The sequence below is a fragment of the Octopus bimaculoides genome, chromosome 8 (assembly GCF_046866305.1).
Source record: "Octopus bimaculoides isolate indiv1 chromosome 8, ASM4686630v1, whole genome shotgun sequence".
Taxonomy (NCBI): domain Eukaryota; kingdom Metazoa; phylum Mollusca; class Cephalopoda; order Octopoda; family Octopodidae; genus Octopus; species Octopus bimaculoides.
This window is the reverse complement of record NC_142935.1, coordinates 76,869,423-76,885,333: the sequence shown is the minus strand read 5'-3', so window position 1 is coordinate 76,885,333 and position 15,911 is coordinate 76,869,423. Positions and strand designations below refer to the sequence as shown.

Genomic DNA, 15,911 nt, shown 5'->3' with positions numbered 1-15,911 from the left:
TAAGTTTTTCTTTGGAAGTGTCATTTAGCAATAATTTTTTATTGAACCCACCTCCCCTCTTTGAGTTTTTTTTGTACAATTTAATATTTTTTGTACTTGGCATCTATTTTCAGGAACTCAGTATGTTTTCTTTTTCTTACACTTGTATGCTTGGGTTCAATCACTTGCAGTGGTGTTGATACTTGGAATGTATCATACAACCATTTTATGAGTTCCTCCAACTTCTTTGGTTCACTTTTCATGAACCTCTTTTTCAATTCGTCCCTGTGTCTCTTTCGTATGCCTTTTCTACTTTTTACCCAATACATCACTTTACCTATGCATTTGGTAATTATGCCATCTTCCCAACACTGCTTTCTGTTCTTATATGCTCTCATATTCACCTTTTCACCAACTTTAAAGAATCTTGCAATGTCTTCCCTGGCACTTTTTCTTTTCTTGCCAGGTAACAATTTATCAAAGACTGATTTCCTTGCAAACATCAGCTCTGCTGTTGAGTTACCTGCTGGTGTATTTGAATTTGGTGTCATACAGTGCACTCTTAAAAATTGTTGTAGAGCTAACACATCTGCAACTTCCTTATTTGATTTTCTAAGGGCTATTTGAAGGTATCAGCAAAGCGTTCTGCCTGTCCATTAGATCTGGGATGGTATGGTACAGTAGCTACATGTTCTACTGTGAATGTTTCACAAAACTTTTTTAATTCACTAGACACAAATTGTGTTCCATTGTTTGGGATGCCAAATCTTGCAAACATTTCATGTAAAAAAATTATCACTGTTACAGAGGTTGGTTTTTAACACTTACAAATTTCTGGCCATTTAAGAAACTACTAACCACCACTAAGTAGTAAGAACTATTTAAAAGACCTGTGAAATTGATGTGTAGTCTCAACTACGGAACATCTACTTTTGGCCAAGGTTCACTTTTCATCGTGGGCAATTTTTTATTTCATTTTGGCTTGTATACAGGTGTTCAGCTCTGTTTTACTGTAATTTTTTGTTTCAGTCCCTCAGCTGCATTTGAACCTTCAACTGAACTGGCTATATTTCCACACAAAATACTTACGGGCATATTCCATACTTTGAATAGTTCCATCCACTCTGTGCCAAATAGATTAAGTGAACTTTTTGACACATATATCTTAGCCTTTTTCATTTGACCTCGAAATGTTACATTGCATATGAATTCACTAAGAAAATATAATCCTTTTCCCCACAACGCCATGTGCTACCTTTTTAGATTTAATTAACTTTGGTTTACTGACATATTTCTACATATTTTCTTTTATAATGGTAATACCACTACCAGTGTCCAATTGCATTTTAACACTTGTATTTATGATTTTCACCTTTATGAATTTCCTCATCATTATATTTCCAATTTCTTCTGATGACATATTATTTATTTTTTTATCTTTGTTCTGACGTTTTGTCATTTTCATTTTACAGTGCATCTTTATATGTCTTATATTTCCACAATGAAAGCACTCCTCTTTTGTAAATGGACAATTTTTCCTCAGGTGTATACCTCCACATGCAAAACATGGGTTTATTTCCTAATTTTTGTTGTGTCTTTTAGAAAACACTATTTCTATTCTGACTATTTCGTACTTGCTTTATTTGGAAACAATCTTTCTGTTTGATTTTCTCTGTGTTGTGTCTTAATTTGACTATCCTTTCACATTCTCCTGATACTTGCTGTAGGGTTACATCCTGGTTTTGTTCCAGTTTTGCGAGAATTCTAGTTCTAACTTCTACATCCTTTTTGGCAGTAAGTCAGGCATTTGAACATATCTGGTATTAATTCACCCAGCTTCTCACATTCCGTTTACTCTACTAGCATATGCAATGTAGTCCTTGTCATTGTTTTTCTCTATGTTCAGACACTGCCAACGTGTGTTGAACAATGAGCTTTTTGCACTGAAAATTTTACACTATATATCTATTGAACCATTAAAGTTTATGTTCGAAGGTTTTCTTGGGAGCATATAATTTCTGTATCGTTCATGTTCTGTTGCTGCCAGTTTTCTCAAGATTAAGTGCATTTTCATCTTGTCATCCCAATTTTTACATTCTTCTTGAAGATTTGTTCATATCTTCTGTAGTATGCTTTGAAAGTAACTCCCTTATCAGGTTCATATTTGAATTCTGTGTAATGGAGTTTATGACATAGTCTGTCAAGAACACTTTTTCTGACTTTCCTTATTATTTTAGTAATTGCAGCATTTGTTGCTGAAATATTATTTGTTGTTGTTGCTTCTGTTGTTGCTCTTGAAGTTGTATCTGTTGCTGTTGTTGTTCTTTCAGTTGTTGTTGCTTCAGCTGTTGTTCTTGCAGTTGTAGCTGCTGCTGTTGTTGCTGTTTTTGCAAATCGAGCAAACTGGTCAACAAATTTTCCATAATTTTATGGGTTTTTTTTCATAAAATTCGCACAACAAAAACTTTTGTGAGTTTATTAACTCCTTGTGAGTTGTTAAAATCCTTGTCAAGTTTATTAATTCGGGGTTGTTTAAATCCTCATCACCACTGTTGTAATCCTTAAAATGTTGGATTGTTATAACGCCCTCTTCAGTATACTAAGAAAAACCAGTGAAACTACGACTATCTCTGACTATCTCTACAACATACTCCAGGACTTCACCTACTTCTCTTTACTTACAGTAACTAGGTTATTCCATTTGTCACATGGGAGGGGTGTGTCATTATTACTAATACCCTACAATACATGCATTGTTTTCATTTTGCTTAAAACCCCATCTTCTAATGTTTACTTTCATTTCATGATATCTATTACACACAAATCCTGTTTTCTGATTGGATAAAAAATAATTAACCTTTAAATCTCTGTAGCATTTTCCTAAACTTTTTCTGGAATAAATGAATCACAAACTCAGATTCAGCATAAAAAAGTACATTGATATACCAAATTTGAAAATTTTTACTTAATTTCAAAATCTGTGATACAACAAGATTTCTATCTCTTTCATTTTTCGCTTTTCTCATGGTAAACTTCTCTACACATTTTTACCACACTCTCTCTCACTCTCTATAAACATAGATTGCTCATGCAATATACTGTGTATGTGTGCGTGTGTGTGTGTCAGTGTATGTATATACATGTGTGTGAGGAATATCATTAGGGTAACATAATAGTTTAAAAAAGGTATGTAAATGATAATTTATTTTAATAGCATACATTTCTGTTAGTAAATATACTTTTTCTTACACACACACACATGCACTCGCTTGATGTGGGATGATATATGTACATGTGAAGGTTATAAAGAAAGGAGCAAACATGCTGTAATGGATGTGTAATTTTAGTGTGCATGAACACCAAAGTACAAATGAGCTGAGAGAGAAAATGAGTATAAAGGAAAAGGGAAATCAAGTGTAGAGTGCAAGAGAGGAGGTTGCACTAGTATGGTCATTTGTATAAATAAGTGCTGAGAACTGAAAGTAAAAGGAATATGTTGGAGAGAGAGGCTAAAAAAGACTTGAGATGAAGTGGTGAAAACTGATATGAAGATGGTGTGTTTCACAGACGAGATATCAAAGGACTTGTTGCTGAAGCATAATTACCATTCAACTGGTTAGGCTTAAATACCCAAATATCAGCTCATATTCATGTTTTCTGTAAGTGTTCACATGGCTGAGTTATGTGATGGTCAAGTCCTAGCTTTATGCGGACTATTCAATCCCATCACATGACAGACCAGCCAAGCACAGGCAATCTATGCTAGTTCGCTGGAGCCTACCATCAGCTTTGAAAAGAGGAATCCTTCCTGCCTTTCTCCAGTGTGATGGGTAGGCACAGTCGAATTTGGATATTGGCAGAGAGGTGGTTTATTTCGCAGGTAGCCTTGGCACATTACATCCTTTCCTGTCTACCAGCAGAAGTCATGTCACATATTTGTTTGCCTGATCTACACAGCATACATCAAGTGTAAACTGCATGAGAAACCAATATGTATATTTTCTGACAGTATAATTCACATTATACCAACCTTTGCATTAGGTGTTGAAATAAAGTGTGGCTATGAAATGCAACTCCTCTCCTCACTCATTTCGAACCAGAAAATTATAATGTTATCAAGGCCAGAGAAACTCTACCTCAACCCCTAAAATTGGTGACTGACCAACATGATTTACTGTTGCAAATAACAAATAAATTTCAGTTTGTTACCACCTTATCATTCTACATGGAAGATATTTTTTTTTTTACTGGTGAAATTCTCTACATCTCTGAATTACTTGTTGAACTAAATAGTCAGAACTTTCACTGTACAGTCTGCTAGAGAAGTTTCTACTCAAAAGACCTCATGGTTAATTTTTTTTTTTAACAATTTTCCATTTGCAAGTCCCTGTGTGTGAGACATCATTTCACATTCAAATACTACCTTTAACTGCCACCTTTCATGCCTGAACTTGCTCGAAGTAGCAGTCATCTGCTCGTTGAAAATTTCTTGTTAACCCATTAAGTCTCAGAGTACTTAAATTTCTGAATATTTCTTTAAAATTTTTACAGATGATTGAAAATAGGCTAAAATGAAAAAAATAATTATTAAAACTCCTTTACTTCAAGTAGAAATGGAAATACTTGGTGTCCTATAAATAGGACACTGAGACAATTTGATATAGCTTATTTAATGTTCTCATTTAGTGTCCTATTTATAGGACAGTGGGACTTAATGGATTAAGTACCCACCCATCTTTGATGCTTTTGTCATCTACAGTACAGCATCCTTGTCTTGATCTCCCATGTCATATTTCAGTTATTTGCCTGCTTTTTGCTCCATCATACTTCAATTTGACCATGTTTGTTCGAACTGCTGTTGTGAAAATTGTTGCCTCTGTGCTGGAAGTTCGATTTCTCCATTTCTAATGGCTGAAAAGTTGGGGAACTTTGATTTTTTCATTTGCACAGCAGTTTTTATCCCACATTTTTGGTCACTCTTTTTCAGATCCAATGTCAGAGATTATAAAGAGGTTAACTCTCAAGCTGGTTAAATCTTATGACAGCATCTTGAGGAAACGTCTTTCTACTGTACCTTAGCTCTGCATCCACATTCAACTCAACACCTTGTCATGGCCACCACTGCCACTTTCAGGATCTTCACTGGTCACCTTCACACAGTGTTGCATCCATTCATGCAAGTTATTTTTCATTTCCATCTTGGATTCCAGCACCTGGTCACCACAATGCCAGCAAACTTTTTTGCTGCCTGCCATTATTTTGTTTCAACCTGCTGCCCTGTAGGAGTTTCATGTCCCATTTTTGCCAGCAGCAAGTCCAGTGACTTATAATCAATTTTTCGTACCAGCTTATATCTTTTACTACTGCTTTCCACCACCACAAGTTCATTGTTGACTATCAGTTTTGCTTGACATAGCAGTCATTTCTCCACATCAGTTAACTATCAACACACCACCACCACTATCATCATTATCTCTACAGTTTTCAGTAACAAAGCTCATTTCATTTCAGTTCAGTTGTTCGTTTATATCTTTTTCTTCCTGTCAATGTATCTCTACGCTATCTTTCTCTCTCTCTCTCTCTGAATGTCACTGCCTCCCCTGTCCATCTGTATCTGCCTTTCTTTAACCTCACCATCAGAACATCACTCTCTCCTAAATATTGTATCCTAAACATATCTCTTCCTCTTCACCTTTCCCTTCAGTTAACTTTAATCATGCAATAAATATTCCTTCCCCATCACATGTCGTCGACACTTTCTGTCCCTCTTTTTCTCTCATTTTTCACCTCTACCTTCAGCTGACCAGTGATACACTTGACCTAAGTGTATTAATATTAATCATCTTTCTCTACTTCTTCCTCTCTTTCTTCATTCCTTCCTCCCATCTCTCTCTCATACTCTTACTCCACCTTTCACTCACTCCACGTTCACCTCTCTAACTAACTAAGTAGAATGGATGAATGAACAAGCAGATTATTATATAATCATAACTGATTTTATATTTATAAAAAATCTCTATATTACGTTCACTAAACTTTATTTTATATAAGACACTTGTAATAAGAAACTCCAGGGAGAGCTGAACAGCATAAGGTCTTCAGAGGAGACACCCACCCCACTCATGCAGGTGTTTCAACTCCTTAAATAGTAAGGAAGTAGAGTCACATTCAGGTATAACTTCTGGATACCATTCTGTTGCCACATTCTGTGCTATTGCCTGCATTATGACTTCCTGGATGGTTAAGGCGTCCCAAAATCAAGATATCTTGGATGTCGTAACCAGGTCAGTGTGAGATGCCAATTGAACATAGGGTATACTCTGCCTTCTGAAATTCACTTTCATTCTTCCTTGACCAGATCCAGTTGGAACTCTGCTCAGCTGCTTCTTTCAGTGTCTTAAGAACTCTAGTTCTCCTGTCCACAGACTTCTCAATCCCACTTCTGTGATGAGGACTTTGTCTTCGAAAAAAGAATAGCCCATTAATCATGAGCAGTGCTCAGATAGAGCTTCCAGTTTTGGGTGCTCACTGTCATTGAGAATCTCACCTGAGAAATGCACATCTTTAACACAGCAATATTCTATTCTGACGAGAAAATACTTCAGGCCCCAACAATTATTGATACTCTGTTAAAGCTCTGGTGAAGTCTACAATGGAATATTGCTCTAATACCTAGGATGGTACTGCTGTATGCACAGACATCCTAGACTGTGTCCACCACCAACTCCCTAGGCCCCACATTAATTACTATGTCCAGTCCTTCCTAGAACATCAGCCCTCTGAGATTTCATTCTAACTCTCTGCCACGCTTACCTGAGAGTGTGGGTTTTCTTCTGTACTGTTATGTCTCAAGCTACTGCTATCTAGCACCTTCGGATGATCTCTACTCGACTGCTACCCAAGAGCTACTCAACTCCTCTACCACAGCTAGACTACCTCTATTTATATGTCTTGGGTGATCCTACTTCTTCGCTTGGGGGCGTCGGCACAACACCTCCCCCTTTTGAGTTTTTTTTTCTCTTCAAAAAAATAAAAAACTGAATTTATCAATTTTATTTCCTCGGTGAGAAACTGGCATATCTTTTTCTCTTAGCATTTATTTCCATCATTTCTGTAGGTTTTCTCTTTCTACTCGACTTACGTATCGGTTCCGCTTTCGCTTGTGGTTCTGGGACCTCGAACAAATCATACCACATATCCATTTGTTCCTCTTGCCTCTCTTGGTTTTTGGTATATCTTTTTTTTTTAATTGATTTAAATGCCTTCTGTGTTCATATTTTAGTCCTTTTACCGTGTACATCACGTTACCCAGACGTCCCGTTATACTTCCTTGTTCTCAGTAGTTTTCTGTTACTTATCTATATATATAAAAATGAGAATGTGTGTGTGTCTGTCTGTCTGTCTGTCTGTCTGTGTATGTGAATCCCTAAAACTCGAGAACTACGCAACCAATTTCATTCAAATTTTACACATGCCTTACTTAGGGTTCCAGTTGTGTTTTAGTTAAAAAAAATTTTTAAACTTCTTGCAGAGTTCGAGCACACGGCAACATAATATCTCTTCCACTATTTAAGTATTACGTGTCAAAAGTGAAACAAAAACACTCATGTCAAATACTTTCACTTTAAAAATGAAACTATTCCACTAACTGAAACAATCACACTTCGATACTGTAATGACAGATACTTTCACAGAGAGAGAAAGAGAGATACAGAAAGAGAGATACAGAAAGAGAGATACAGAAAGAGAGAGAGAGAGATGTATATGTACACCATTTCGATACTGTAATGACAGATACTTTCAGAGAGAGAAAGAGAGAGACAGAAAGAGAGAGAGAGAGAGAGAGAGAGAGAGATGTATATGTATACATATAGATGTATATGTACACGTATATGTATAGATATATATATATAGATCTAATGCATACATGTATATGTATACATATGTGTAGATGTATATATATATATATATATATATATATATATATATATATATATATATATATATATATATATATATACGGTTTAGATATAGATTCAAGGTTTGAATATGGTACTTATGCGAAGGCACCCGAATATCGCATCCCAAAAGGATGGGTGATTAAAAAATCAAACAATAAGCAACACGGATTTCAAAAGTGATTGCAGTACGCACGTTTCATGCTACTTCAATTTATTTAAGTAATGTGAGCATTACCTTAAATGCAATATGAAGAGCAATCTTCAGCTGCACGAAAATGTAGAAAATGTAGAAAAAAGACATATTATAAATGTGGCAACATATTAAATCCAAGTGGGAGAGAGCATATATAAAATCCAAATGTGAGGAAGAATATATAAGTCCACCTTGACATAGCGGGGTCTATATATATATATATATATATATATATATATATATATAGATAGATGTACATGTAATATGTACACATATATACATATATACATGCATACAGATATCTATACATATATACACCCATCACACACACATACACATGCACACAAACACACACATTAGTAATTTGTTTTCTTATCCAAAACTACGTCAAAAGTACTGAATGGATCTTTATGAAATTTGGAAATTATATTCTTTGCATAACGGCCATAACTCCCATGAAAATTCATATATTTTTGATGTTGATGAAATTTTAACCCGAACATAATAGATGAGCATTATTTGTAATTCAACGGTACAACAGTGTAAGACTACCCTTTCAGATATACTTACATTGTGATTTCTGCAATGTGGTGCATAAATTGTCAAGTAAATGGGACGCATCTTTGCCTCCACTGATTCACTTGCAAAGTGTTGAGTAAAATTATTTCGTTGCAGACCTCCGGCCATTTTGTTCTGTTGTTAATTCTGTAGATGACCTCAAACACAAAGTCTTTCCCAACTTTAAACAAAACTACCAAAATCACAATTGGCTATGTGAAAGAGCAATATTAGCTCCAAAAAATGTAGCAGTTACAAAAATTAATCAACACCTGATGCATTCTCTTCCCGGCAATCTTCAAACTTACAAGTCTGTTGATACAGTTCCAGATACAAATGAAGTGGTGAACTATCCTCCTGAATTTCTCAATTCATTGGAGCCTCCAGGACTACCTCCCCACATATTATCACTTAAAGTTGGAACGCCTGTTATGCTGCTCCGCAATCTGGAACCACCAAGACTTTGCAATGGAACACGACTCGTGATAAAGAAAATGATATCACACGTTATCGAGGCTACCATTCTTTCTGGATGTGCAAAAGGGGATGACGTCTTTATTCCAAGAATTCCTCTTACTCCATCAGGAGCAGACATTCCTTTTACATTCAGAAGACTACAATTCCCCCTTCGTGTGACTTTTGCCATGTCCATAAACAAATATCAGGGTCAAACACTGTCTGTAGCTGGTCTTCTCTTGGAAGAGCCCTGCTTCTCACATGGACAACTGTATGTTGGCTGCTCAAGAGTGGGCAGCAACAAAAAACCTATTTGTATATGCTCCACAAGGGAAAACAAGGAACATAGTTTACAATGAGGTGTTATAATCACAACAGCAAGAAAGTATGTACATGATCACCTTCTTTTACGAAACTTCATTGACTTTCATATATTTATATTGATATACATATATATACGTGTGTTTGGGTGCGTGTGTGTATATACATCTCTATATATAAAGATGATGCGTAGTCTAGACGGCGTTTTTAGATTTCATTATTCTCTTTAACCCTGCTAGTATACTCTAAAATACACTTTGTCACCTGTGTTAAAAAATTTTGTTTTTCTTCCCGAATTTTCTATTTTCTGTTTCCTGCTCGGCAACCATTTGTCAAAAATAGAACAAATTTTTCTGGAAAACATCAAATCTGCAGGTGACCTACCCGACTCTGCATTTGGATTCAGTGTTATTCTATACACTTGCAAAAACTTTGTCATCTTTGTATCTTCAAAGGTTTCCCATCTGGTCTTCCTTAAAGCTCTCTTGAATGTGTCGACGAATCTTTCCACTAACCCATTTGACCTTGGGTGGTATGGTGGAGTTAACACATGCTTCATTTGAACCGATTTACAGAATCTTTTGAACTGCCTCGCTGAGAATTGTGTCCCATTATCTGGCACGATCGTATCTGGCACTCCATACTGAGCGAACAGTTCTTCCAAGAAGTCAATCGTCACACTTGTGGTTGGCCTTGAACATTTACATACTTCAGGCCATTTGGAATAGCTATCCACCACAATGATATAATAGGAGCCATTTAATGGTCCTGCAAAATTCACATGTAGTCTGGACCAGGCCGAATTTGTTTTTGGCCAAGGCTGTATCTGCACTGGAGGCGCCCTTGCTGCCATCGCGCATCCCCTACACTGTTGTACCAGTCTCTCAATTTGTTTGTCCATATTTGGCCAATAAACATAACTTCTCATAAGGCTTTTCATCCAGACAATCCCCGGATGTCCAACATGAAAATCTTTTAATACTCTGTTTTGCAGTATTTCAGGTATTACCACTCTTTGCATGGATAATAATACCTCATCACATACTGAATAGTACTTTGAGCCTACGTCCAGCTCCTTTATATTTTTTGTGTTACACAACATATTTTTAATGTTATTTATAAACCTATCATTTTGCGATTTCAATTTAATTTCTTCCAGCATTACCGGCAAATCACGTACTACATTGCACAAAATGTTCTTCAGTTCCTTTTCTAGTTTTAACGATGCAATCACCATGTCTTCAAAAGGTTCCTCATATTTTGGAATCAGCCTAGACAACCTGTCTGCGTGTCCCATTTTCATTGATGGCAAAAACTCCATCTGAAAATCGTAGTTCAACAGAGTAGTTCCCCAGCGCTGTAAGCGGTTTGCTGAGCGCGTTATTTTCTGTTTTTGAACCGAAAATAGAAAATAACGGTCGGTGGTCCATTTGCAGTGTAAACTTCCTCCCATGTAAGAATTTATGGAATTTTGTAATTGCGAAGATTAATGATAACACCTCGTTTTCAATCTGGCTGTAGTTTCTTTCCACTGGTAACAGAACTCTCAATGCATGTGCAATAGCTTTGATTTTACCATCATTAAATTTATGCAATATTACCGTTTCTATGCCATATTCACTGGCGTCCGATGCCATAATTATTTTCAATTTTGGGTTGAAATGAGTTAATGATAACTCTGAAGTGAACCGCTTTTTTAGTTCCTCGAATGATTTCTGACGTTCATTTGTCCAGCTCCATTTCGAGTCCTTCTTTAGTAATTTGTTCAACAGAGCTCTTAGCTCATACATTTTAGGTATGTACAACTGGTAATAACTTACCAACCCTAAAAATGCTTGTAGTGTTGTTTTGTTAGTGGGAGCAGGCATTTTTTTATCGCATCAATCCTAGAAAGGTCTGGTTTTCGTCTGTTTTCATTGATCACCTGTCCTAATTACTTTATTTTGGTAAAAAAAAATTCACAATTATCCTCCCTTACTTTAAATCCATAATCACTTATTCGTTTGAAAACCTCTTCTATATGTTCACTATACTGGTCCCTTGATTCACTTTTAATCAATATGTCATCCAGGTATGGGACCGCGAACTCACAATCTGCCAGCATAGTATCCATTACTTGCTGAAATATTGCTGGTGCAACCTTCACCCCAAATGGCAGTCTTTTGAAACGGTACAGACCTTTATGAGTGTTAATTGTTAATACTTTAGCACATTCTTCATCTACCTGTAATTGGAGGTAGGCCTCAGACAAATCCAGCTTGGAAAAAATTTTCCCACCATTGCACTTGGCACATACTTCCTCTGGATTTGGCAGCGGATAATTATACTTTTTTAAACAGTCATTCAGCCCAGTTGAGAAGTCTGCACATACTCTTACCTCGTTATTCTTCTTTTTTATATATACTGTAGGAGCTGCCCACTCCGAGTAATCCACTTTTTCAATTACTTCCAGGTCTTCCAATCGTTTTAATTCCTTCTCAACTTAATTCAATGCCACAAATGGTACATTCCTTTTCGGTTTAAACACCGGCACCGCATTTTCTTTTAACTCAAACTTTACTTTTGTTGAGTAGACTTTCTTTTGTTTTACCGTTTTCTTTGACTGGCATTTCGTCTGTATATGCCCAATTTTACCACACTTAAAACAAGTTTTATCTTTAAATGGGCAATCTTTCCTCAAATGTCGCTCTCTGCAACCATAGCACCGTTTTGAATTTAAATTTTTCCTTCTTTGTATACTTTCTTTACACATTTGTACATTATTCTTGTCTTCTATTTTCCTTGTATCATCTCGAAGGTTTATTATTTGTTGGCTTTCTTCAGCCACTTTCTGCAAAGTGAGTTTCACATCTTGGTTCAACTTTGATAATATTCTTTTTCTAATTTCCGCATCTTCTGTTGCAACTAGCCCTTTAACGAATATTAAACACTTGAACATATTTGGCATTAATTCTTCCAGCTTGAACCTTTCGCAAGCCTTGTTAACCATACCAGCATATGTCACAAAATCACTGGACTCGTTTTTCTTTAAGTTTAAACATTCCTATCGAATATTAAACTGTGAACTTTTCTCACTAAAAATATTCGTCAAAATATTTATTGTTTCATCAAAACACAATTCCGCGGGCTTTCTCGGCAAAATAAAGTTACAAAAACTTAAGCTTTCGCAAAAGAAGTCTTACCTTCCTTTCACTAGACTATCCCTTACATTCCTCTCTGAATATATCTTCGTATCGTCTGTAATATGCCGCAAAAGTAGTTCCTTCATCCAGTTTGTAGTGAAATTCTTCGATGGAATTTGCAACACCATCTGCTGAAAATGATTCTGTCATATTTCTCGACTGCAGTAACAGTTCTGTTAACTTCTGTAGTTGCTGCTGCTCTCGTTGTTTCACTACTGCTTTCAGTAACTCTTCCATTTTTGGTGCTATTAGAAACATCGTCGCCACTGTTATATTGCAATACTACACAGTGGTTGTGTGAGCTGCGAATCCTCGTCGCCACTGTTATGTCTCAAGCTACTGCTATCTAGTACCTTCGAATGATCTCTACTCCACTGCTACCCAAGAGCTACTCAACTCCTCTACCACGGCTAGACTACCTCTATTTATATGTCTTGGGCGATCCTACTTCTTCGCTTGGGGGCGTCGACACAACATGTACAAAATGTGATCCTTTGTCATCTCTTTTGTAAAGGTTCAGCATTTTATCCCTTCATCTCATGTCTTTCTAGATCATCCTCTTTCCCAGGCACCATCTACTCACAGCACATGTCCATGCCATCACAGTCTTCCATTTTACAAATGATATCTGATTCCTCTGACACAGTTTTTCTCAGTTCATTTTTACTGCATCATTCAGGCACACCAATATCCAGTGAAGCATGCTTGCCTCATTTCTTTCTAGTCTTAACATTCTAGCATTCAGGGTTCATACAACCGTGTAACATCACATTTTACACACAAGCTTTACTCATCCTGCTATTTACTATTTTTCTTTACTACTCACTATTTTCTGTCTACCTAGGCTCATCTCTTTTATAGCCCTATCTACAATGCTGCTCTATTAACATGTCATCTTTCGTCTGGTTAAAGTCTTGCACCAATCACATATCTAGTCAGTGGCCTTCAGCAGGAAGACAATCTCTTATTTTCTCTTTATACTATTAGTCTCTATTTCCTCTTGCCTCTCATCAAATGTTTCAAGTAGTATTTCTCTGAATCTCTGACTGTTTGATGGCCTTTTGAGCTTCCATACCTACCTTCTTCAAGCAAACTTATTCCTCTAGTTCAATATACCTCTTATTCTAAAATCAGTAATCACTAACCTGTGTTGGATGGTACATTCTTCACCAAAGAAAGACTTAATAGTTGTAGCAGAGCTACATATTACATAGTAATATGTGAGCTGATCTGCACAGCAGTTGAATATATCAATGAGACGTCTAGCCTCACTTTGATACAGTAACCTCGTTCTGAGACACTAGCCTCATTCTGAGCTGCACTGTAGAAACAGCCTCAGTTCCTGTCAGGCTTTGGTCAAAGACACATGTCTTCTCTGCATCTCCACGTACAATCTCCCACATGTGACTCATATGCCTATTCACCTCAACACACGATATATGGTTCTTCGTAAACAAAGATATTTTATCACACACACATTCTCAAAATTATTGTTCTCCTTACACACATGCATACATACTATAATACAAATATTATATGCTACTTCTTTCAAAAATCAAAACTTTCTTTATATGTAAACACATATGTTTTTGTATCATACTACATGCTTCCACCAGATAAGGTGGAAACAGAATAAACAATATATTTACACACAAAAATGTCTTATGGTGATTCATACGAACTATTTTTCCATTTAATAACACGGACTTGAACAGCCAATGACAGCCGCTATATAGTCACACCCACATATCTATCCTGTTTTTTTGTGAGAATGAAGTCTATCTAGCTTTTATGTTCACAATATTCACAGATGATCAGGTGGTTGGCTGGTTTCCTGAAGTTAGTGTTACAAATAGGTCATTTGCAGTGCCTGACTCCAGGAGCCCTGGTCTCTTGTCATTCTTTGTATCATACCCATAGCTACCACGTACACTTTGGAAGCTCTCCTGTTGTTGTCCAACATGAATATTGAAGTCACCCTTTATAAAAGCACAGCCAAGGAATCATGTAGTACTGTAGATCTGATAATTTTGTATAAACATTACTACTAATACAGCATCATGTTTGTACTACTGTACATAGTAGCAATGGTGTCTGGTATTATTAACCTACAGTCGTCATTAAACAATCTCATTAACAGTAGCAGCAACAAAGCAAAGAGGAGTATGTCTGGTGAGGTAGTTGAGATGCTAGGGTAGGGGTATGTGGGTGTATGTCATGAAGAAGAAGTGTGATAGAGAACTGCTTCAGTCAGAATTCTTTGTAAAATGTACTGAATGTCTTTATTATGGCATCAGCAATATAAAAGTTGTCTAACATGTTTCTCTCTCCCTCTCCTCTCTCTCTCTCTCTCTCTCTCTCTCTCTCTCTCTCTCTCTCTCTCTCTCTCTCTCTCTCACTCTCTCTCTCACACACCTCCTTCAGCTTGTATCTTTGTCATTTTGGAATACCTCCTCTCCTCAATAGGTCTCTTCCCAATCCTATAAACACAACCACTCTGATGGTTGTGTTTATATGACCAACATCCTGGATGAGTTACCTTCATTAACAGTAGAGTCATGTCTTTGAGGGTGGAAAGAAAGAATATTGTGAATTACATAATGTAACTAGGGTTATTAGAAGAGACTGGATTACTTGATGGTAATGGACAAAGGGATTAATGGGTGTGAAGTGAGGCAACATCTGTTTCTTTCTCTCTCACACAATTTTAAAACTTACCTCATCTAGGACATCCATGTGTTCACTTTCAGAGTGAAATATCTCTCTTTTCAATACATGATGAAGACAGTTATTACCATCTTTATCAACTGCATTGACATCTACCCCTTTTGATACGAACATATGAACCATTCCAAGATGGCCTTCCAAAAGAGATAGAATAAATGGTGTCTGTTGGTGATAGTTCTTAATATCCATCAGTATTTGGTCCTGTGTAGAGTTAAAAAGAAAAAAATGTGAAAATTAATACAAAATTTATGGTGGATATTGATGTGTCATTATTCTCTTCTACTGGGTAATTATAATTGATTAAATTGATCAAGTACGTATGATGTTGTCAGTGAAGTTTACCTCCATAGGTCTCCCTATAACTTGCAATGGGTGAGTGTTAAAGACATGATAAATCTCTAAAGTTTGCTTTATGGAGAACAAAGACCTTCAGACAGAACCATTTTATGGCAGACACAAGTATTTCAAAATTAGTTTTGTCCCGAGTTCATTATTATTGCTAATGGTCAAATACCACAACATCACCTTACATAT

General features: G+C 36.4%; 1 protein-coding gene across 1 annotated transcript in view; it reads right to left on the bottom strand.

The window, feature by feature from the left end:
• Positions 1-15,911, bottom strand: part of LOC106875628 (uncharacterized) — a 104,379-nt gene that overhangs the window by 45,539 nt on the left and 42,929 nt on the right. The window contains exon 7 of the mRNA XM_089356676.1: positions 15,369-15,578. Coding sequence (XP_089212802.1) covers positions 15,369-15,578 — 210 coding nt within the window. The remainder of the gene's footprint in view (positions 1-15,368; positions 15,579-15,911) is intronic.